Consider the following 20,995-nt stretch of genomic DNA (forward strand, 5'->3'; position numbering starts at 1 on the left):
GCAATGTTTTCAGTGAAATCTGTGGGGATCTGGCAGAGACTATGACGAGAAAGAAACTGGAAGCTGAGGGAGATTTTCGCCCTAGAGGATGGGGATGGAATTATGATGTCGCGATATGAGCCCTTGATCACGCAATTTTGCACTGACGCTGGAATTTTGATCAATTTATATTTGATGGGTCTGTTATGCAGCATGAGCTTCTGGCTTCGCGTTTGCTTTTACCGAGGTTTGTTTTCGCGCTGTTTTGCAATCGTCTTCTTTTTTTGAATGGAGGGAGAATGTATCCAGCTCCAGTCTGGCTGTTAGTCTGCTGGCTAGCTAGTCCGTCTAAGCACCTACCTAGTCCGAAGGAAGTAATTGCTTTTTTTAACCAGCTCGGAATCAGAACCTTGAAGCCATGACGGGAGTCAACGGCCGACGCCGTGGAGGGAAGTGGGTAAGTAGTAGCAGTACTTTTGCGCGTAAGCTCGTTGAAAGGCTCCATAGAGATCTAGATCCAACAAATGTGGATGCGTATGGTCCGTATAGGTACATTGATTGTTATCTTACCGAGGTATATATATGGCTTTCCAACAACAGTACCAAGCTAAGAAACATCAAGCAAATGCGAAATAGAAGACAACCATTCATGCCATCGTACAAAGAGAAAAAAAAAAAAGATTTAAACCGACAGAGCCACACCAGTTGGTAAACGAATCTGCTCTCGTCCGTATGCTCTTCCGAAACATCACAGAGGAATCAAAGCATCCCATTCATACAGCACTGTACCCCCCTCTCGACCCCGTTCCTTGAAACGTGTTCACCACTCGCCGCAGCCAGTCCTGGAAGAGATATGGAACGTCCCGAAGCGTGTCCCCGTGTGGAAGTAGGTCCCACCCGCGTGCTCCGTAGCGGTTGTAGTTTAGCCACGAGCCGAAGATGAGGTATGCTGCGGCGCAGAGGAAGAAGCTAAATCTTATTAGCGGATTTCAAGCATGCATGAAGGGGCAGAACATACATGATGATCAGCCAGGTAAAGAAACCCCAGTGATTAGACGAGGAACCACGGCCTTCCGTGTAATGGTCACAAGCATAGCGCGTCTTCCAGTTCAAGCTCAGCACATACGAATCATCATCAGCCTTGCCAAAGCTTTTGAATTGTAGACTTCGATCCGGGTCTGAACCGTCGGAGAACGGTTCTTTCTCCTCGCCGTTGCCATCACCTTCATTATTACCGTCGCCTCCATCCTCACCTTCTTCCCGTGCGCGCAGGAGGCGCTTCGAGTCCTCCTCGACGAGACCCTCTAGCCCTGATCGACCAGGGTCGCACTCAAACTCAATAACCGCACCCGCATTCTTCTTCTTCTTGGTGTCGGGTTCTTCATACTTGCCCCCAGACAGTTTTACTCTCAGTCCTTCCCGGTCAGAATCCTCATTCTTTAACCGCGTGACTTTCGTATCTATCGCGCCTTGGCCCATGTGCTCAAGCCCGGCGATCGGGAACGCAAAACCGCTCTGGACGCTGGTGTGGTCTGCTGTCAATGTACGATTGAACCCGCAAACTATCCAAGTAGTTAGTTTCACTTTCTATAGTCCATATATAAGCTGCGCATGATTCTGGGAGTGTCCATACTTCTCCTTGAAGTGCCGCATTTGTACTCTTCGAAGTTCGCCGCGCTCCCGAGAACGTTGCATATATTCAGCACATATGTCGTATTGACGATGAGATCGCCGACTTGCTCCGCATGGAAGATCTCGTGAACTCCGCCTAGAGGCTTGAGGTTATATTTGTAGCCGTCTGCGTTAATTTGTGAGCAGTCGAAGGTTACGGCGGAAGCGAGGTTGGGGAGTAGAGAGGCGGCGGAGATGAAAGCTGATGAGAGTATTCGCATCGTTGGTATCTTTTGGAGCTGCGAGAAGTCTCCGGGGGGTATTGAGCTTGGGAAGGGTCGGAATCGGAGATGGTACGGAGTAGACTGCGGATGTTGGGCCGGAGTGAGTGACTGGTGACGATGACGCTGTGGTGTTGGGCGGTGATTGAACGGAGCTCAGACGAGCAGCAAGGGAGGCAGCTGACGGAGAAGGACTTGTGATCGAGGGAGACGTTGGCTAAGTCAACGCTAAAAAAAAAACAATGTGCGTGCCTGGAAAGAGAGTTGATACCTAGCTGGTCGGAGAGAGCTGCTGGTGTCGCTTCCTTGCTTGCTTGCTTGACGTCGGTCTTCTGTTTATCCGGCCAATCGCCCAGTATGGTAAATCATCCAGCTCAAGGTCACTCCGTATGCAGTGCGCTGAGAGACAAATAAGCAAATAAATTGTCTAAGACACCTAGCCCCCTGTTCTAGCCATACTATCATGATCTTGAACATACCACTCCCAGGAACATAAGCCAAGCCAGCTTACAGTACTTGAGTCCCTATGTAATTGTACACCAATGAGCCCCGCACAGACCACCTCCACTCAAACAACAAAATATCCTCACAATCCCCAACCCACTTCCATAGTTCATAGCCAAATCACTCAAAATGATGAACACTCGCATGGTAAGTCGCCCATCTTCCGAAAACACACCAGTGGTTAATTTCGTCCCAGCTCTCAAAAGAAGACGAGGCCGCAATCGGCAGCTCAGAAGACAACGAAGTGCGCCGCGAGGACCAAGAGAAGATCAACCGCTTCAGTCGTCTTCACCAGCGCGAGACCGTTCTTGAGGAGAAGCTGAAGGGGAAGCAGGTATGGCTCTTCTTTCTCTTCTGTCATCTTATTTTCCCGCTTCTCGATGTGGCTTTTCTGTTGCCGGTTATGTTGCCTGTCAGGGGATGAGCTAACAGCAACCGTTCGCAGAAAGATAAAGAAGATCTAGAAGAGATCTCGACTGAGCTAGAGCTCGCAGATGAGGATGAACTAGTCCCGTACGTTTATGACCAACAGACAGAGTTCTCACGGAACATTGCTAATGAAGTTCAGGTATAAAATTGGAGACTCGTTCGTGCATCTCCCGCTGGAAGAGGCGCAGACGCTTCTCGCGTCTTCAACGGAACAGATTGACTCTGAAGTAGCCAAGCTGGAGGAGACACTGGGTGACTTGCGCGACGAGATGCAGCAGTTGAAGGTGGCTCTCTACGCGAGGTTTGGAAGGAGTATCAACCTGGAGACCTGATTGTACAACTTATTCCTTCCTTATCCTATTAGGTCTTCATGCTGACATGATTATGCAATGTAACTGTTTGAAGAATTTGGTCTTCTAGTTTGTTCTTCAGTAGATGTAAAGGTATATACAGTCTAATGACAGCATGATGTACAAGGGTGCTAATCACATTAGAACGTAAACTCATTTCAGATGCAATGACTGCTAGAGTGCAGATTATACAGGGCCGAAGGCGAAAATAAGATCCCACAAATAGGGAGTTTACTCTATCCCGTAGAGCAGACGCAGATTGCAGAATCAAAGGATATTATATGATACTCGCTATCGTCATACGCGAGTGTGATGAATTCGGCTGATTTGGTGCCGAGTCAGGACTTCCAGTTGCAGATTCGCTGCCGTGGTATGACGGTTCTGTCGGCGGTCTTAGATTCTCTGCTTCTTTTTGCTGTCGCTTTTCCTTCTCGGAGAGAAGATATTGAACTGTCTGTTCAACCCAATCCCAGCCTTCCCAGCCATTCGGCTCTTGAGGTAGCCTGCTATCCCCAACACTAGGACGTGCTGCGCTGTTTGGCGCAGAAGCCATCTCTAACTGCGACCCGGTCTCACTGCCCTCCCATACCCAGCTCCCATTGTTGGTCCCCTGCATGTCGCCGGAAACGTAAGCCATCATTTCCTCGTCCCCATCCAGCTCTCCCGTATCAGGACGGTGCAAACGGTCTAAGAGGCATTTCAGGAAAAACACAACATTTCGCCCGCAAGCTGCATTGATGATGCGTGAATCTCTCATCGCAGAGCTGGCTTGGACACATATTAAAGCAGCGTCGTACTCTTGGCGAAACAGTAGTAAGAGTGTACAGCGCCAGAGATGGGCGCACAGCATTGCAGACCCCGACATTGCAAGCAGCGTACGCCAATCCCTGTTCCCCGTGATGGGTGAGGTTCGCATGCATCGCGAGAGCAGACGTGCGGTATCCTGACAAACAGAGGCGCAATAGTCCAAAGCTGAGGAACGAACATCAGGGGGGCAGAAAGGAGAGATATTGTGTCGATGAAGCATAAGGCGGGCGTTTTGGAGGTAGATGATCGGGGTTAATGATCGAGGTTCGATATACTGATCGGAGGTTGGCTGGTATTGATCGGGGAATATAGATAAACAGGTGGTGAAATGCCGTTCGAAGGTCTGGAGACTTGCCGTGCCAATTGCTGTGCTTCGTAAGATACGAGTGAGCTGCCCGATTGACCGCACAACGTGAATTGTCGCTAATAATGGCGTTGTTTGCTGGCTTTCGGGCACACAGCCTCCTTCTGAGATGAACTGTTCATCGACAGTGCATGGAAGATCGATATCGCAATCTTGGTCGTTGATCAATACCGGTTTGCCCATTTCCAAAGCCATTATCCTATACGAAATGAGCGTCGCAAATCAAGTACAATGGTGTCAAAGGCCACAAACCTATCCCAAGTATACATTCCCCACCAGACGCGCTTGCGCATCTCGCCCTCGAGCACAGGCCAAGGGCCTGATTCCAGGTGTAGCCCTATTTCCTGAGCGACTTTCACAGCGGATCCATTCCATACCCAGCTAGCTGATTTCGAGTTGACTTCGTAGAGGAATATGCTAGCCAACAAGGCGGCCCGCGCCTGGTCCAAAGTGAAGTCATCCTGCCAAACATCGATCACTCCACAAGATATTCGCACAAATTTTTTACCCACTTCTTCACGGTTTGGGTCTGTCGTATGCAAGGAACCAAGCGCGAATATACTAAATAGCACGGCGGCCCACTCGCGAGGCACTCCTATAAGCGACCCTTGACGGTATACCTCCTCGTATTCTTTCATGAACGTCGGCCAGTGAATGACGGGGAATGTGGTGTGGATATGCGCATGGTACTGGGCAAGGAGATGATGGGCAACATCTTGTGGCGGAAGTGAAGGAGGGTCTACCGTCAAAAGCGATTTCGAGTCCGACTGGCGATAAGGCGTTGGAACTTTCCAAATTCCCCTCCCATAGTGTCGGAGGTTCGCCCGAGCATTGGAGAGATCATGGGAAACAGGAGCCCTTGGTCGGCGCGGCGGTCTATAACCGAGGTCAGGTAAGTTTATTTGAAGCTGCCCTGGTCCATCCCCGTCCAGATCCATCAAGTTATCCGACCTTATTCCGGATCGCAATTGCTGAAGTTGTTGCCTGGTCGACCAGAGCTGTTTCTCAAGGTCTTGAACCTGTCTTGCGTTTTGTCAGTATAGAACCCCACCCCGCGAGCCGGCAGACCGAGTACGAACTTGATAGAAGACATGCGCCTGTTGGTCTCTTTAGTAAATTGGCATCGAACCTTGCGGTTGGTGCATTCCGTACAACTAGCGGACTCGGAGGCGTCGCACTGAACGACAGAGAAGTTAGATCATAGAGCCAATTGCGGGAACAACGAGTACTCCGGTACCTTGACCTTACGCTCACGACATGCATCACAGCTAGGGTCTTTCCTTCGTTGACGATACGCCCTCTTCTGCTGCAATGGCTGTTGATGTTGCGCCAGGCCACCCCCATGCCTGAGAAACCCGCCTGCGCTTACAGAGCCATTGGTGGGTGCATCTTGAAGATGGCCAACTCCTACTTCCGATGGAGAAACGCTAGAGTCGTAGGGAGGGTATGTTGCCGTAGGCGTCGGTGCAGGCGGTTGTTGTAGGATGTGAGACATCGGCAGTCCGCTACTGGGTCTTGCTGATTGAGTAGAGAGAAAGCCTCCCGTCTGTGGGGCTGGCTGGAACGGCGCCGAAGAGGTAACCGAATGCACCGGAGGCAACTCATAAGGAGCGCCTTGGGTGTTCGGGTTCGTCCACGGACGGGAGTAATGCGGCTGCATATCGGTCTTCCAAACGCAACCTCATAGGAAGACAACACGAAGAGCAAACTTCGAGTTTCCTTCAGACCCAAACTACCTGGAAATGCAGCTCAGGTAGCTGATTTAAATGATCGTGTTAACGACAAAATAATGAGATAGAAGCGGTAATTGCACGCGAGAGAGAGGATAATGGCAGGCGGGAGTCGAAGCAGGGAACCGAGGAAAATGCACGACCAGAATGGAGAGCAAATCGGGACCTCCCAAGAGATTGCAGTAGAGCTAGACAGCAGCAAGGGCCTCCCAGATAATTATTAAAGTTGGAGCGAGCGCCAGTCGCATTGACAATAACGAAAGGTGGGACTGAGGCTTATCCAGGCGGGCAGTTGACGACGCCGTTGGACGGTTGGAGACCTGAAGGCTGAAGCAAGCACGAATCCCGGAACCAGGATCCGGAAAAAAGAGGGTCACAGATAAACTTAATATGGCGGCAGGGTCGGTTCGTAACCTGGTTAGGAAGAGAATTTAAGCGATCTTTAATTGGTAAGAGTTGGCAGTTTGATGAAAAGATCGGGAGGAGTGGGAGAGGAGGGGCAGGAGAGAAAAGCTAAAAGAAGGAAAGGAAAGGAAAGACAGAACGGAGAAAAGAGAGAGAGGAGAAATGAAGGGATGACAGCGTGGGATGGAGCAGAGGATGGAGGGATGATGGTGGATGGTTATAGGAAGCGATCCGATGGCAGAAGGAATAATAAGAATCGGGACTACATCCAGGCCTCTGGCGGCGATGCAGGCGACTTTGAAACCCCAGTCCGAGTGCAGGCAAAGCTTTCTTGATGCTTATCCAGGAGAAGAGAGGGATTGTTCGCTCTTGACGATAATAATAATTGCAAGAATCTCGTGACAGGAGTTCAGTCTGTCTATCCATCCTTCCATCCGTCCACTGTCCAGATTTCTTCCGCCCAATGGCCCCAATCCATATTATTCGCATCTACTAGCTACTCTAACTAAGTTAGTGAGCATCCGTTCCACAGTCCACAGCCCTCGGCTTCAGTCAAATCAGCGACTCTCATCAGGGTCCTTCCAAGCCCAAGGATCAACTCCGACAGTTCCAACTCGGCAGGCCCCGATGGCCAGAGAAAGCACGCTAAACGCTGAAACGCCGGTTCGCCGCCATGCCAGATCGAGATTCGACCATGTCCAAAATGTGGGTGGAGGGGCTGCAGTCTGCAGAATTTCAGTCAGCATTTCTATGTCGACTGTGCAGTGTGGAGTCCCAGCGTTTATCCCTCGCCCGTCGAATCGAATCAGTTACCGAGTCCAATTCTACTCCGGAGATCTCTTGTGACTGCGAGTCCGGAGCATCATGTGAAGGTCGGAACTTATACTTGGTCAGTTTGATACAGGAACAAACTAAAGTACGGATGTTTACCAGGCCCAGTTGTTGACTTCAAACCCCAATCCTCGGGATCCATCGCTACAATATATTGAACCCTCGAGATCAGACCTCGCGGCAAGGTTCTTAGGTTAGACGCATCCCGAGATCGGCAGTGGCAGTGTCTGTCCGAGGTCCCTGGGTTATTATTATTCGAAGAAGTCAACGTGTCTACTCCGTATCGTTCGTTGAATCGTTGAGTTTCGTTCCTTTCCGCTGTATCCGCACCTTTGGTCCACAGTCCCACAACCGACAGGAGTAAGGGCAATTCTAGAAGCCTTTTGACCCGGGGATACCGCGTTGCCGACTTGAGTGGCTGAAGGGCGATGGGATTCAGGGGTCATTCCTTTATTCCAAGCCCACGTCGCGAAAGAACAAACTCTAAGCTAAGACCTAGTACAGGGACTGACCATGTTCGGAGACCACGTTTTGATGGCCAACTGCCGCCCGGATGTGCAACAGTCTAGGTAGTCTACGACAAACCGGGGACGTTGACTGCTGATCTCAAAGCAACCATGGCCCTTCTCTCTCTGGCTCCTGCCTTTCTGGTCAACTTTGTCTTTCGGGTCGCTCCTTGTCGAAAAAATTGCCGAGGGGCAAAGCAGTCAAACTTAAAATAGCTAAGGTTCCCACGTTGGCTTACCGGCTTACCTTATTTCCAACCCTCTGCACCCCATCTGCGCGGCCTCGGGCGTCATCGTCGCGACTCTTAATTTCCTTGCTCTCCACCGATCAAAGTGCAAGGCGCACATAATCCCCTGCATTTAGCTTTGGCGTCGCTATTTTATCCCGTTTAGTGATCACCGCTGCACGCACTCCGGTAGCGCGATATCGGTCATACTTCAGGGACCGTATAGGTAGGAATACGGTGCATAGAGTAGAGCGGTCAACCCATTACCAAGATCCCACCCACTAGTGAGATTTTCATCAACACGTCAACTTTAACAACGTGTAACTTTATTAATTCTTTATTAAAATGCCTGGTAAGTAGTTATTTTAAATTAGCAAATAAATTTTTAATATATTATTTAAAAACTTTATCTTAATAAGGCCCTAAGCTACTAAAATTATATTTAATCCACCCGTGCTAGATTTACAAACCTTATTTTTTTATAGCTTTTAAAAACCCTAAAATATAAGATAATAAGCCTTTAAATAAAGTTAAAGCTATAAAAATAAAAGTACTATAAAATAAAGCTAGTTAAATTATATAAAAAGGCCTTTATACACGCTAACATGGCTAGCTTAAAGGTTTAAATTACTTTATTAAATAACTAGCTTGGAGGTCTAAATAACTTTATTTAATAATTAAATTAAATATTAAAGCTGCAAAAATAAAAGCGCTGTAAAATAAAGCTAACTAAATTATATAAAAAGGCCCTTATACATGCTAATATAGCTAGCTTAAAGGTTTAAATTACTTTATTAAATAGCTAGCTTAAAGGTTTAAATAACTTTATTTAATAGCTAGATTAAATATTAAAGCTATAAAAATAGGAGCGCTATAAAATAAGGCTAGTTAAATTATATAAAAAAACCTTTATACACGCTAACAAGGCTAGCTTAAAGGTTTAAATAGCTTTATTAAATAGCTAGCTTAAAGGTCTAAATATACTAAAAATAAGGCTAAAACTATAGCTAAATATAAAGCTAGTAAAAAGGCTTAACTTTTTAAGTAATTTACTAAAAAAGCCAGGCCCTTTGCATACTTATTTATTTTATTATAGGTTATTAAGGTTAAAAATCCTATAAAAACTGGCTAAAAAAACTAGCCTAATAAAATTTTTAATAACTTTACCATGCAATGGCTTTAAATAAAAAGAAATACCTTATTAAATAAAGTAAATTTATAGCTATTTATTATAGTTTAAATGATTATAATATTATTAAGTTTGCGTTATTAAAATACAAACTTATAAGGCTAATTTTAGTGTTGTTATCTTACTAGTGGGTGGGATCTTGGTAATGGGTTGACCGCTCTACCCCTACGCCAAACCTACGGTTCAAGAGCTCGACAGAGGAGGGCTGATGTTGACGATCGTTTCGGAATTCTTCCCTCCGTTGACGTTTGGACCACATAGGAGGAACCGCTAAATTGCGTAAGATGGAGGAGGGCAAGGCATATTGGCAAGCTAAGCCAAGCTTAATCTCAAACTGGCGGCGATTGACCGTGACGAGCTGGACTGGCTGGAGCCCGAAGGTTGATCCCCGGCCCTAACCCCCAATTGACCCAGGACGCTGGAGCTTTTGCTTCATCTTGGTCGCCGTATTTTGTCCGAACCATGACCGCTGTGTCGTCACCTCTGGATCTTTCGCTAAAAAAGGTCTGTATTGAGCGGCTTTGGCTGAGTGTGGAACCGCCAATCTGACATCCAAAGTTCAAACTTCAAACTATCCTTGGAAGATCTCAATCAAAATTGACATTGTGGTCCCTTCGGTTCGTCCAACCGTCCAACTGGCAGCTGTTTGAGCCACTGCCCCGTGCTTGTGGCGGTGTCACAATGTCAATCAAGCAAGCAACGACTCCGTACCGATTATTGGAGGTTCTCGAGTCCTGGGCCCTGACGCGTTTGCCTGTACTCCCTCTGTCTGGTCAGTCACCCGTCACAAGAGCACAGACAGTCAGACATAAACACCTTGGAGTATAGATTGCTGTTGGCTCAACTTCACTTTAGCTACATTATCATACCACGGCTGAATGCCACTGATATGCTCTTTCTTCCGAGGGAGTACTGTTGTTGACATTTCGATCTATCTACTCTTATCCACTCGGCAACAGTGGAACTTCTTTCTTATTGAGTCGCCCTCATGAATCATCTTCAACTGTTTGCTGTTTACGCTATAATCCACATCGTATGCCGCACGGGTGGTTGTTATGGCCGTTTAATGACCTCATTCTCGCATCATTTTATACCTAAAAGCTCGGGGACACTTTCCCGCCCAAGAGACTCCTCCCTTTAGGTGCAGCGGGAGATATCTCCCTTACAATTCGGTGATAAGGTGAATCAACACATAGCTATAAGAAGTAGCATCATTGGAAGGGGCCTTGGTGCACTACTGCTGGTGGCGCGGGCTCAAGCATTAACATCATTGTCTGTTTCAAAGACCACGAGGCTAATCCCACCTAGTTCCAACCAAACGACAGGTCGTCATCGCCTACAATTACATTCAAACTCCGGACGGCATGCCACCAGGGCTACCTAATAATCCCTGCCAAGTCGCTGCATGGCCATTGTTAGTCGGAACGCCCGGTTCAACCTTTAAATAGCCAAATAATAGCCTTGTCCTGACTGGTCCACGGAATTGAGTTAGGCTAAGTCGGATATGCCGTGTTCCCCGCACAAACTAGGCATGGGACTGTGATCAGATAGCAGGTGAGTTTATCACACCATGGTGTACGGTGTTGCGCATGCCCAGAGCTCAGGCTTGCGCTTCTCGTGGATGTGTAGTTGCTCTACGCCCTCCATTCATGACAAAAATGCGACACTGCCTGGACACGATTCTCTGAACTGTTGCTCTCGACCATGGCATGATTCACTCATGCGGCATCATATGAACACACGGAGTCGGCCGTACCCTCGCGCAGGGGCCTGACGTCGAGTTGGTAATCCTGCTGGTTCGAGACCACCTCAGCGGGTGCCCTCAAGTTTCAACCCTCCCACAAGTGATCCATCATCCAACGCCAAGCATTGGCTGATGATAAGTTGACAGCACGCCCGGAATAAGCTACCGGACTGGGCTTGACTCGAATCCTTCGGCGTAGAAGGCTGCTTCCGGTGATCCGCCGTATTGGATAGCTTGCAGCCTCGCACTCGTGGTCCAGCTTCCAGGACTCCGTTTTTCTTGAGGCTGAGGTAGGTAAGAGACGGGTGAGAAATTAAAAATTTCTTGTTGGATCCAGGTCATAGCTTTCCTTCGTGCTGCAGCATGCGGAAAACCTGCCTCAGTTCTACAGCAACAAATTGAGATGCTTAAAGGTTGCGGAGCTCAGTCAGTAGTTTGAACCATGGAAGTCTTTACCTCCTGGGCCTTTCCTTCTCAGCGCAATGCGCATAGCTGCCGAGAGTTCCGAGTCCCCACGTGGTATAGCAGCGTTTAGCAATCACATTGACATGGCCGCTCCTCTGGGTCGGTCCGACTCCGACAGTCAACAGGCGACAGTCGTCATGTCATGAGTCCACTGAGACATCGAAATCAATTCCCGGTCAAGGCTCAAGCTGCGCTGCAACTTGCAAGACGCCGAGACCTCATGCACCTTGTAAGGGGCCCAATCTTATGCAATCAATAAGGAACGGAGTCTCGGAGTGGTGCTATTTATTGTTGCCCTACCGTCTACGGAGTAGAGATCCGGCACCCCACCACAAATCAGATCCTCGAATCTGCCTCGGTTCCTTTTCCGATCCTCAATTCCTGACTCGCATGAGTCGCATCATGCATGGGCCACGCTCGGCGTTTCCTTTCTTCTCATTATTTGTTTGTGGTCTGTTCTCGGAATTGTAGAACGGTCAAGATTTAGCCTGAGCCCCGTTTTCGCCCGTCTTCACGCTGCTCAAATTCCTCTTTTTGTTTCAACATCTCTACGCGAGGTTCCGACTGCCGTTATGCAAGACTGGCATCGTCTGTGACCTGTCCAACCGGAGTTCATGCCTTGCAGCACTAGGTAGAGCGGGAGGGCCCATCCTCGGAAGTTCGGGTTCTCGTCGTTGGATTTTAGGGCACAGTGCTGGGAGCGCAGTGGGCACCTCGCGGTCCTTGACTATTCGGGCGATTGAACAAGTGATCACTGATCAATGGTCACGGACTCTCGGAGATTTGATGCAGTCCACGGAATCTCTAGGCTACTTTATGTGTCCATACTTCGTATCTGCTCCGTAGCGGAGTTTATCACACGGTGTACATTCCAGCATCGCCACAAAAAGTTCGCTCAAGTAATTTCCTTCCCATTCTGTCTTGCGGCTGTAGCAGCTGCCAGCTGGGCCTGTGAATGAATCTAATCTCGGCAATAGTCACCTTTATGGTAACTGAACGCCCAGCTTCCGAACGGCGCAGTGTTCTCCGCCGGTCATTAATTTCGTTGATTCGAGTTGCACAAAGCCGAAGGATCATCAGCCCCTGGTGGCTGGTATGGACTCTATGGAGTAGTCTAGTGGTGACTCCGGCCAAATGTGCCGGTAAATCCATCGGCAATCCTCCGTGCTGTGAGCTGTGGCCGACGACCGGCGACGCAACGAACGACAAAATTACCTTATTTCGTCTACTCCGTAGAAACAACTAACCCAGCTAATATTGAGTATACTTGAAGGTGAGCATACTCTGCATGCCATCTCATCAACAATGGCCTCCGCCTAGTCGATCCCAGCTCTGAACAGAACGAATAGAAAACAGCCCCGAACGACGTCGACACCGCATCCCATCTCGACTCCGCTGTACTCCGTATCCGGCTACCTGTCACGGGCTTCCCATTTCGCCATGACTTTATCCACAATGCTCGTCAGCCCCTCCATCTCCTCCTCAGGCAGCAGACCAAGAGCGACCGGGTCAATGCTGCATCCGAGGTAGACAGGAACGCCCATTCGCCGCGCCAGAATCTTAGCTATCCGCGTAGCGTATTCCTCCGTCGAGGCAGTGGTGTACAAGGTTGTAGAGATAGTGGAGCGAGGCGACGTGCGCTATTCTCGGGATATAGGTCAGCTATCCGTCAAAAATATATAGTGCCGTGAGGAGCGAGCAGTAAGTTGTAAGGGAGGAATAACCAGGTATTAACTTACGTCGGGCATGGCGTAAATGAAACTACCCATGGGCCTTGTACTCCCTGTCGACTCGCCAGCTGTTGAAGTCGCCAGGAATATCATTGCGCAGGTGTCCAGCGCCGTGAGGTGAATGTGCGCAGTCGTGTGTAGAGCTTTAGGAAGGGGGAATGAGAGCTCTGTAGGAGCTCGCGGAGCTGGAGCTGGAGCTTGAACTTCGGTCATTATGGGATATTTGGTCTTATATGCTCCGTATTTTGGTTTTCTTGGGTAGTTTCCAGCTTTATCTCAAGGTTGCAATGGCTGGGCTTGAGAATTGGCCGATTATAATGGCTGAGGCAAATCGAGATTCGAGCTATTATTGCGGTGGTTCCCCGCCAGCCAGAGAACTGAGAACTAACTTGGCCCCGCATTCACTTTTGCTTCATGGCCAACACAAATCCTTTGCTTTTTCCTATATCTGGGTGTTGCAAGCTACTTGTTGAATTATTCAGGGCTTCACAATTTTGTTTCTATATCCTACATCTGGTTTCTTTCATAATATACCATCATCTCATCCCTTGCAGTCCAATTGTGGCTCTTTTGATTTCTTCGCCGACATGTCTTCGTCGTCTTCCTTTGATATGCCTTCAACGTGCCCTGAGGAGACAGAAGATTCTCGTAGCTGGGCTGGAGACTTTGACCCATTAGGCGACGAAGGCGAACGCAAGGTTGTCTTCTCAGCCTTCGATTCATTCAGGTGGGTAGAGACAGACCGAAGATGAAGGTATCTAGATGCCTCTTAACTTGACTTGTGTTCCTGGAATCGAGACCGGAGAGCATGATGGCCAGAACCTATTACCTGTCCTTCCCAATGAGTATCGTGATTATTTCAAGCCGCTAACTGGTCACTGGCAGGCAATACCGGAGAAGCGCACACTTGAACACCACTCACCGGCGGCGCCAGGCGTTCTACGCTCTACCAACAAAACACTGGCAGATGCTTGCAGAGCCGCCCTTCTCATTACTGGACAATTTCAACAAAGTTGACGATGCTATTGACGTGAATGCCGATATCGCAGACGCCATCGTTGCGGTCGGGCTGAAGTCATTCGGTCTCCCTGCGAGACCTGATCCGTCAGATCCGCAGAATTGGCATGGCGTTGCGAACTCTGCTGATGTCAACAAGGCTCATTCCACGATCAGGCAGTTCTACCGAGACTGGAGTACAGAGGGCCAAGCTGAGCGGGATGCATGCTATGGCCCCGTGCTGAGGGATTTGGACCGTGAATTCCCTGATAAATTGCAACGGGGCGAGTTTGTCAAGGTGCTTGTTCCTGGAGCTGGGCTGGGGAGATTAGTGTTTGAGCTTGCTTTGGCTGGGTTTTCTGCTGAAGGCAATGAGATCTCCTATCACCAGTTGTTAGCGAGCAGTTGGGTCTTGAACCATACTAGAGGCCCGCGGTGCCATGAGCTGTACCCATTCGCGCTGCATTTTTCGAATATACTATCAAGGGAGCAACAACTGCGCAAAGTTATGATTCCGGATGTTCATCCTGGTACTGCAATGCTGGAGGCGCAAGCTAGTGGAGAAACGCCATTTGGAACCATGAGCATGTCTGCGGCCGACTTTGTGGTTTTGTATAGCAGCCCGTCTCAGAAGGATGCCTTTGACGCCGTTGCGACTGTTTTTTTCATCGACACTGCCCCAAACCTCATCCGCTACATTGAGGCCATCCGAAACTGCCTGAAGCCGAACGGAATCTGGATCAACGTCGGTCCTCTCCTCTGGCATTTCGAGGACGGACATCAGCGCACCAACAGTGGAGGCGGCAGCTCCAGCAAGGATGAAGAACAGAATCAGGGCATTGGAGAGCCTGGGAACGTGGAGCTGACCGAGGAGGAGGTTTTCCTTCTCATTGAACGCATGGGTTTCGAGATCGAGCAACGCGAGTCTCCCGACGAACGGGTGGAATGTGGCTACATCCAAGACCCGGACAGCATGCTTCGACCACTATACCGACCATCGCATTGGATTGCGCGAAAGAGCTTGGACTAGGCATTTTAAGAAAAACAATAATCTACATTATTCTCGAGTCAGGAACAACCAAAAATAGGAACGACTGCGAGGTCTGCCTTGAAGGATGCGTATAGAAAGGCCTGTCACTGTATGTATGGTACATGATACCCGCGATCGGCGTTACAGCCTTCAGCCGCAGACCAACAAAGGAACCCACAGCACGCGGATTGTCTAGTGGGCACAGGGCTTAGCAGCGTGGCTGGCTTGGGCACTTTCTTTGGCAGCAGTGCTTGGTTCCATGGGTTTTGGCCAGGAACGACAAGAATAGAATGAGGGGCAGCTGTCACTTGGTGGCTGGGACACTGCAGTCGGATCTCCGTACCATAGGTAGTACTGAGAACCATCTCGCATCAAGAGCCCTTCCTTTGCTTCAAACCTCGCGCTCTTCTGCATGGTCGCTTTTCCTTCGAACGGGGACTCTGGATCCTTTGGCGACAGCCTCAGCTCTGCGATAATCCGACACTCTGAGTTCCTGTCGAGCGACTCGAGTCTCGACCAGGCTGGTCCCATGGGGCGGTGCCCCGTCTAACGGTGCTGGACATGTATCTTACATACTGTTTCGGTACAGCGCTGAATCTCTCCGAGTCGAACTGTAGCATAGAAAATAATGGAGCTCTAGTGACTAGTTATCAACCCAGTTGCGTTCTGAATACTCCTGAATTAACTTTGATTTAAAAGTAGAAAGGTACTCCGTAGTTGTTGTTTGTTGGATTGTCAATTGCTCTGTTGGCATGGTACAAACCTCCGAGTGCCATTTGTTCGCTCGTAACTGGCAAGCATTGATTCTCGCTCCTCTCCGCTTCATCTTCTTCGCTTCTATCAGGAAAAGTGTGCTCGAATCCTTCCCATTATTATGCGAAATAGTTCGATATTAATAATCAGAGGCCTCTACCTGCGCGTTGTTCCAGTTACCATCCCCGTCAGCCTCAAAGCAGAATCCCAGCACCCAAGTCCCATTCCTCTCGATCCCTTCGCTCTGCTGCCCCGACTTCCTTCTCTTTCATCGCTCCGCTCGGTCGTTTCTGTTCCCTGGTTACTTTCCCCCTCTCGCCCAGGCTTAATCGATCTGGATTGAGCTGATTCCCGCCTGGTCTAAGCGCTGCATCTCGATAATAATCTGACAACAATAAACCCATTCACTACGACTCTGCTCAGTCTCCGACAGGCACTGCCTCCTTCCATACGAGTTCCACACGCACTAGTCCTGTCGCTCTTTTCAGCTTTGTCCCGCGCCCTTCCCCTCCCTCTCCCTCTTTCCTCGCCCTCCTCTCCTCTCTCCTTGTTCGACTCTTTTCGGCTCTGGCCATCACATGGACCTGATGAGCTCGCGATTTAAATCGTTCAGCTGGAAGCGAAGCAAACAACAACAAACCAGTGTCTCCTCAATACCTCCTGTTCAGTCCATCGACACTCCGTCGACCCGAACACTCGTCTCGCCGCCGCAGCCTGCTCCGACGTCTAATCCCACGCCCGCCCCTTCAACCACTTCCGCCAGTTCTCCTCCCTCCGGCCATACCTCGTCCTCCACAAGCAGTCTCCCAATGAATAATCAGGGTCAACTGGGACAGCCGCCCAGCTACACGTATAATAATGTCGCTGGTCGGCCTACCAGCCCCATGCCGCCGGGCGGCCAGCAGCAGATGCCGCACCCGCTCAACACCAACATGCCTTACCCGGGACAACAAACACTAGGCGCTCCACCGGTCTACGGTATGCAACAGCAGGTAATGGGGCGAGGGTTGCCTTCGCAGCAAGTCCCTTACGGAGTTCGGCCCGCCCACGAAGTCGAGGGCGCCGGGCGGAGTAAGGCTTCGCTTATTGTAGGAATTGATTTCGGCACAACTTTCTCTGGTGTCGCATTTGCTTTTGCGACCAACAATGAGGCGCGGGAGGACATTATCACCGAATGGCCAGGTGCCGGTACTCACACCAAACAAAAGGTGGGTCTTTTCCCCCCACCGCAGCTGCGGCGGAGGCGGTCCCCAAAGACGACGATCATCTGGCAATGTTATCATGAACCATGAAACTGATCATCTGGCCTTTTGCAACTAGATTCCAACTGTCTTGTACTACGACCAATACCAGGAAGTGGTGGGATGGGGACCCGACATTGCCAATGCGCTGGCTCCCACCGGTTATCCGAAGCAAGGGGTGCAGAAGGTCGAATGGTTCAAACTTCAGCTGATGCTTTCCGGAAACACATACATTGACCCCATCAACTTGCCGCCCCTTCCGCCAGGAAAGTCGGAGATTGACGTGGCGGCCGACTACCTGTTCAAGTTACGACAGGCGATGCGCTCTCAGTTGCAGAAAACGCTTGGCGAGGTATTCACAAGAGAGGAGCGTAACATCAAGTACTATCTCACGGTACCTGCCATCTGGAACGATGCTGGAAAGGCAGCAACCCGTGCAGCGGCTCTGCAAGCTGGTTTCTTGCGGGACGAGAACGACAACCGCCTGACGCTAATATCAGAACCAGAAGCTGCTGCACTTTTCTGCGCTAAAACCGGATTGCTAAATCTCAAGGTCGGCGATGCGATTTTGATTGTTGACTGCGGCGGGGGTACAGTGGATTTGATCGCATACGAGGTTGAAGAAGAGCAGCCTTTCAGCGTGGCCGAATGCACTGCTGGTTCTGGTGATTCATGTGGTTCGACGGCGCTCAACCGAAATTTCAGCAACATCCTCCGTGCTAAGATCCGAAAGATGAAGCTACCGGACGGGTCTCGGACGGCTGGGAAAGTGTACGCCAAGTGTATCATGGACTTTGAGAACCGTATCAAGGCAGACTTCCGGAACAACGGTCAGAAATGGGCAGTGGACGTTGGCATTGAAGCCGACTTTCCTGATGCAGGGATCGAGGAAGGATACATGACTTTCACGAACGAGGAAATTCTTCAGTGCTTTGAACCTGTCGTTAACCGCATCCTCGAGTTGGTGCGTAACCAAATCATCGCCATCCAAGCGCAGAACCGGAACCTGCAGGTATGTGTCCAATGTTGTGATAAATGACTCCATATTCTAACCAAATGTAGAACGTGCTCGTCGTAGGTGGTTTCGGTGCATCTGAGTACCTCTTCCAACAAATCAAGCTCCACGTACCGCCGCAGTATCAGTCCAAGGTCGTCCGCCCTATGGACTCTGTTGCTGCGATTGTCAAGGGTGCCGTGACGGCAGGTATCACAGAACGAGTGGTTACCCACCGTGTTGCCCGTCGACACTACCTGATGGCCACACTCCAGCCGTTCAAAGAAGGATACCACCCTGAGCAGTACCGAGTCCCCAGTCTTGACGGCCGTGATCGATGCAAATACACCCGGCAAATATTCGTGCAGAAGGGTGAGAGGGTGAAGATTGGCGAGCCAGTTAAGGTCAGCTTCTTCCGCCAGGTTGCCCCCGGAGCTACCCTCATGTACGAGGATATTCTATACGCCTGCGACGAAGACGTGTGCCCTGAGTACACCAAAGATCCACGTAAGTCCCATACATCTAACAACCTGATTAGTGAACACTGCTCTAACGGTCATCTGCAGGTATCAAGGAAGTTGTTACCCTAACGTCAGATCTGTCGCGCAAAAATCTTGAAACCGACTTCGAGCGCATGGACACGCCCCAGGGCACCTTCTACCGGGTATACTTCGACATATATCTCACGCTAGATGGTAGTGAGTTCAGCGCCGAGCTGGTCTGCCAGGGCGAGGTCATGGGACGATGCCGTGCAAAGTTCAGATAAACCAGCTTTGCGCAGAAACAAATGAAGTTTCACGATCAACGAACAAAAGCAAAAAAAGGCTTCCTGTTGCGGGAGCCTTTCCAATTCATCTCATCCTTGATGTCGTCTTTAATCATGCGAGAAGAAGAAAGAATGATGGCGCGGTGAAGACTGCCGAGTGTGGCATTCGACTTTCTCAAGACTCACTATCCCATACACGAAATTGTTTTCCGTCAGCAACACTGCACTGAATGGCGTTTGAAGTTTCCCTATATCCAAGACGGTTTATCGCTCCCTGTTGATGATAAGGATACAGCCATTGACATTTCTTTTCCCATTTTATCACCTTCCTACTACTTGCTTTTTCCTCGCCTCTCCTCCTTTGGATTCCCGTTCGTGTCAAGGTTCTTCAGCCCAGCCCAACTTCAAGATATCTTTTCCGCTTTCGTTTTCTGTCCCGTCTCGCCGTGGGGGTTGTTAGTTGATTTACCTGATTTGCTTTTTTACTTATCGATCCATCTGTCTGTCTATCTACCTTTGACTGAGTGACGAGTGAGTGAGTGACTTGACTGGCCGCGAGATCGGTTTATTGCTTGGTGTTATCTTTTTTTTTCTGGATACCTTTGCCTACTTAGTTAGGTTATACCGCTATACCGTTTATACATCTTACACAGCTATGATTATTGATTCATGACATCTATTCATCGGCTTTTTCTTTCCATCTCAGAAACCTCAGTAGTAATAATTTGGAATTTCTCGAGATCAAATTGATGGATGCAGCGGGAGACATTTAGACGACAAATCTACTTCACCAGGCTGGACGGACAGATCCGTTATACAGAGCATCTTGGGCCGAGAAGGCAAGTCAGATGGATACTTACCGCGGAATAAATGGCAAGCATATAGCTTGTTCTTTCTTTCCCAAGCCAAACCTTCATTGGGTAAGAAGAGAGTCATCTTTCTCTGCTCCGAGAACCAATATTGGCCTATCGAAATTTGGTCGTCTCGTTTAGGCTGGCATTCGTAGGAGAATGGTTATAATAGACATGTCAACAGTTACGAAATATAATAGAAATATAGGACAAATAGATGCTGAACTTTGCCCTTGAGTAGGGCGAGGAAACGGGGCTTACTCAATTGATATACTTGCCCAATTGGAAGATCGTAAGATCGTCTTGACAGTCAAAACCCAAGTCACAAGTGTCCTCCGCGCCCAGACTAGGATTGAGTACCTATGACAGCCTAGCGCGAACAAAAAAAAGAAATGAGAGGCTTCTGCAGCCCTGCTGGGACCTTAACAAATACATTTGTCTCGGCTCAAAGCCTTATTTACTCTTTTTTATCGGGTCGCTTTTGTTGTTTCTTCGGACGAGCGAGTCGTTGGAATTTCTTACAGTTAGAGTAGACGTACCTCGAAGTAACTTTGTAGATCATGAGTTGGTCTTTCGGGATGATGCCTGATATAGCCAGGGACTAGACCTTCGCTGGGGTCAATCTCACTGTATGGAGGGTCTGTTCGGGTAAAGCCGATGGACTATACTCCGTACCATTTACTCTGGTTTACTCCATCTTAATGGCGTTGGGTGCGTATTACGTGACCATGTGCTCGTGCGTCCAAAACCAGGTCGGCGACCCCGGTCAGTATACACTGACCTCATGAACTGGTTAGGCAGGTGGGAAGTAAAGCGGCCTGGCGATTTCCACATGGCCCCAGTCTGCAGGTATCCCAGGCATCCAACGTCGATGACCTCGGGAAGAGACCCCCTGTCAATAGCCTGAGCATAGCCACAGCCTCCTCCCGTTAACTGTGTCGTGTCGTGCATGAGTCCCATAGGCTCGAGGTCGAGAATGCGGAGAAAGATCCTTGCAATTTGCATCACATCGCATCAGCTCAAAACACGTCCGTGCACCGAGGAGAGATCCTTGCTCGGCTCCCCGGGATCTGATTGGATTCCGGGGCTGGGCGAGGGACGACAGGCTGGTGCTTGCCTCCTCGTGAGTAATATTACCCACCACGTGAGCCGAACTAAACCAGCATGGGAAAGAGTCTGTGTGTCTGCCAGTGCTCTGGAGTAGTGCCGTTT

The 20,995-nt window shown here is 49.5% G+C and overlaps 6 protein-coding genes across 6 annotated transcripts; 3 read left to right on the forward strand and 3 right to left on the reverse strand.

The window, feature by feature from the left end:
* Nucleotides 1–752: 752 nt before the first annotated feature.
* Nucleotides 753–1,871, reverse strand: DSM5745_01907 (autophagy-related protein 27; the record flags this gene model as incomplete). The annotated part of the gene is made up of 3 exons (XM_026743923.1): nt 753–948; nt 998–1,541; nt 1,613–1,871. The coding sequence occupies 3 exons, from the start codon at nt 1,869–1,871 to the stop codon at nt 753–755; spliced, it is 999 nt and encodes a 332-aa protein (XP_026607086.1).
* Nucleotides 1,872–2,504: 633 nt separating this feature from the next.
* Nucleotides 2,505–3,136, forward strand: DSM5745_01908 (tubulin-binding prefolding complex subunit GIM3; the record flags this gene model as incomplete). The annotated part of the gene is made up of 4 exons (XM_026743924.1): nt 2,505–2,522; nt 2,572–2,709; nt 2,821–2,888; nt 2,944–3,136. 4 exons carry the CDS (start codon nt 2,505–2,507, stop codon nt 3,134–3,136), a joined length of 417 nt encoding a protein of 138 aa, XP_026607087.1.
* A 295-nt stretch (nt 3,137–3,431) lies between these two features.
* DSM5745_01909 (transcription factor domain-containing protein) lies at nt 3,432–5,985 on the reverse strand (the record flags this gene model as incomplete). The annotated part of the gene is made up of 4 exons (XM_026743925.1): nt 3,432–4,524; nt 4,578–5,348; nt 5,405–5,502; nt 5,563–5,985. 4 exons carry the CDS (start codon nt 5,983–5,985, stop codon nt 3,432–3,434), a joined length of 2,385 nt encoding a protein of 794 aa, XP_026607088.1.
* Nucleotides 5,986–12,834: 6,849 nt separating this feature from the next.
* Nucleotides 12,835–13,365, reverse strand: DSM5745_01910 (proteasome assembly chaperone 4 family protein; the record flags this gene model as incomplete). Its single annotated transcript, XM_026743926.1, has 2 exons — nt 12,835–13,062; nt 13,162–13,365. 2 exons carry the CDS (start codon nt 13,363–13,365, stop codon nt 12,835–12,837), a joined length of 432 nt encoding a protein of 143 aa, XP_026607089.1.
* A 374-nt stretch (nt 13,366–13,739) lies between these two features.
* Nucleotides 13,740–15,178, forward strand: DSM5745_01911 (carnosine N-methyltransferase family protein; the record flags this gene model as incomplete). Its single annotated transcript, XM_026743927.1, has 2 exons — nt 13,740–13,879; nt 14,038–15,178. 2 exons carry the CDS (start codon nt 13,740–13,742, stop codon nt 15,176–15,178), a joined length of 1,281 nt encoding a protein of 426 aa, XP_026607090.1.
* Nucleotides 15,179–16,509: 1,331 nt separating this feature from the next.
* DSM5745_01912 (Hsp70 family protein) lies at nt 16,510–18,932 on the forward strand (the record flags this gene model as incomplete). The annotated part of the gene is made up of 4 exons (XM_026743928.1): nt 16,510–17,139; nt 17,252–18,184; nt 18,235–18,673; nt 18,733–18,932. 4 exons carry the CDS (start codon nt 16,510–16,512, stop codon nt 18,930–18,932), a joined length of 2,202 nt encoding a protein of 733 aa, XP_026607091.1.
* Nucleotides 18,933–20,995: the final 2,063 nt, after the last annotated feature.

This window comes from Aspergillus mulundensis, assembly GCF_003369625.1.
Source record: "Aspergillus mulundensis strain DSM 5745 chromosome Unknown scaffold_1, whole genome shotgun sequence".
Taxonomy (NCBI): Eukaryota; Fungi; Ascomycota; class Eurotiomycetes; order Eurotiales; family Aspergillaceae; genus Aspergillus; species Aspergillus mulundensis.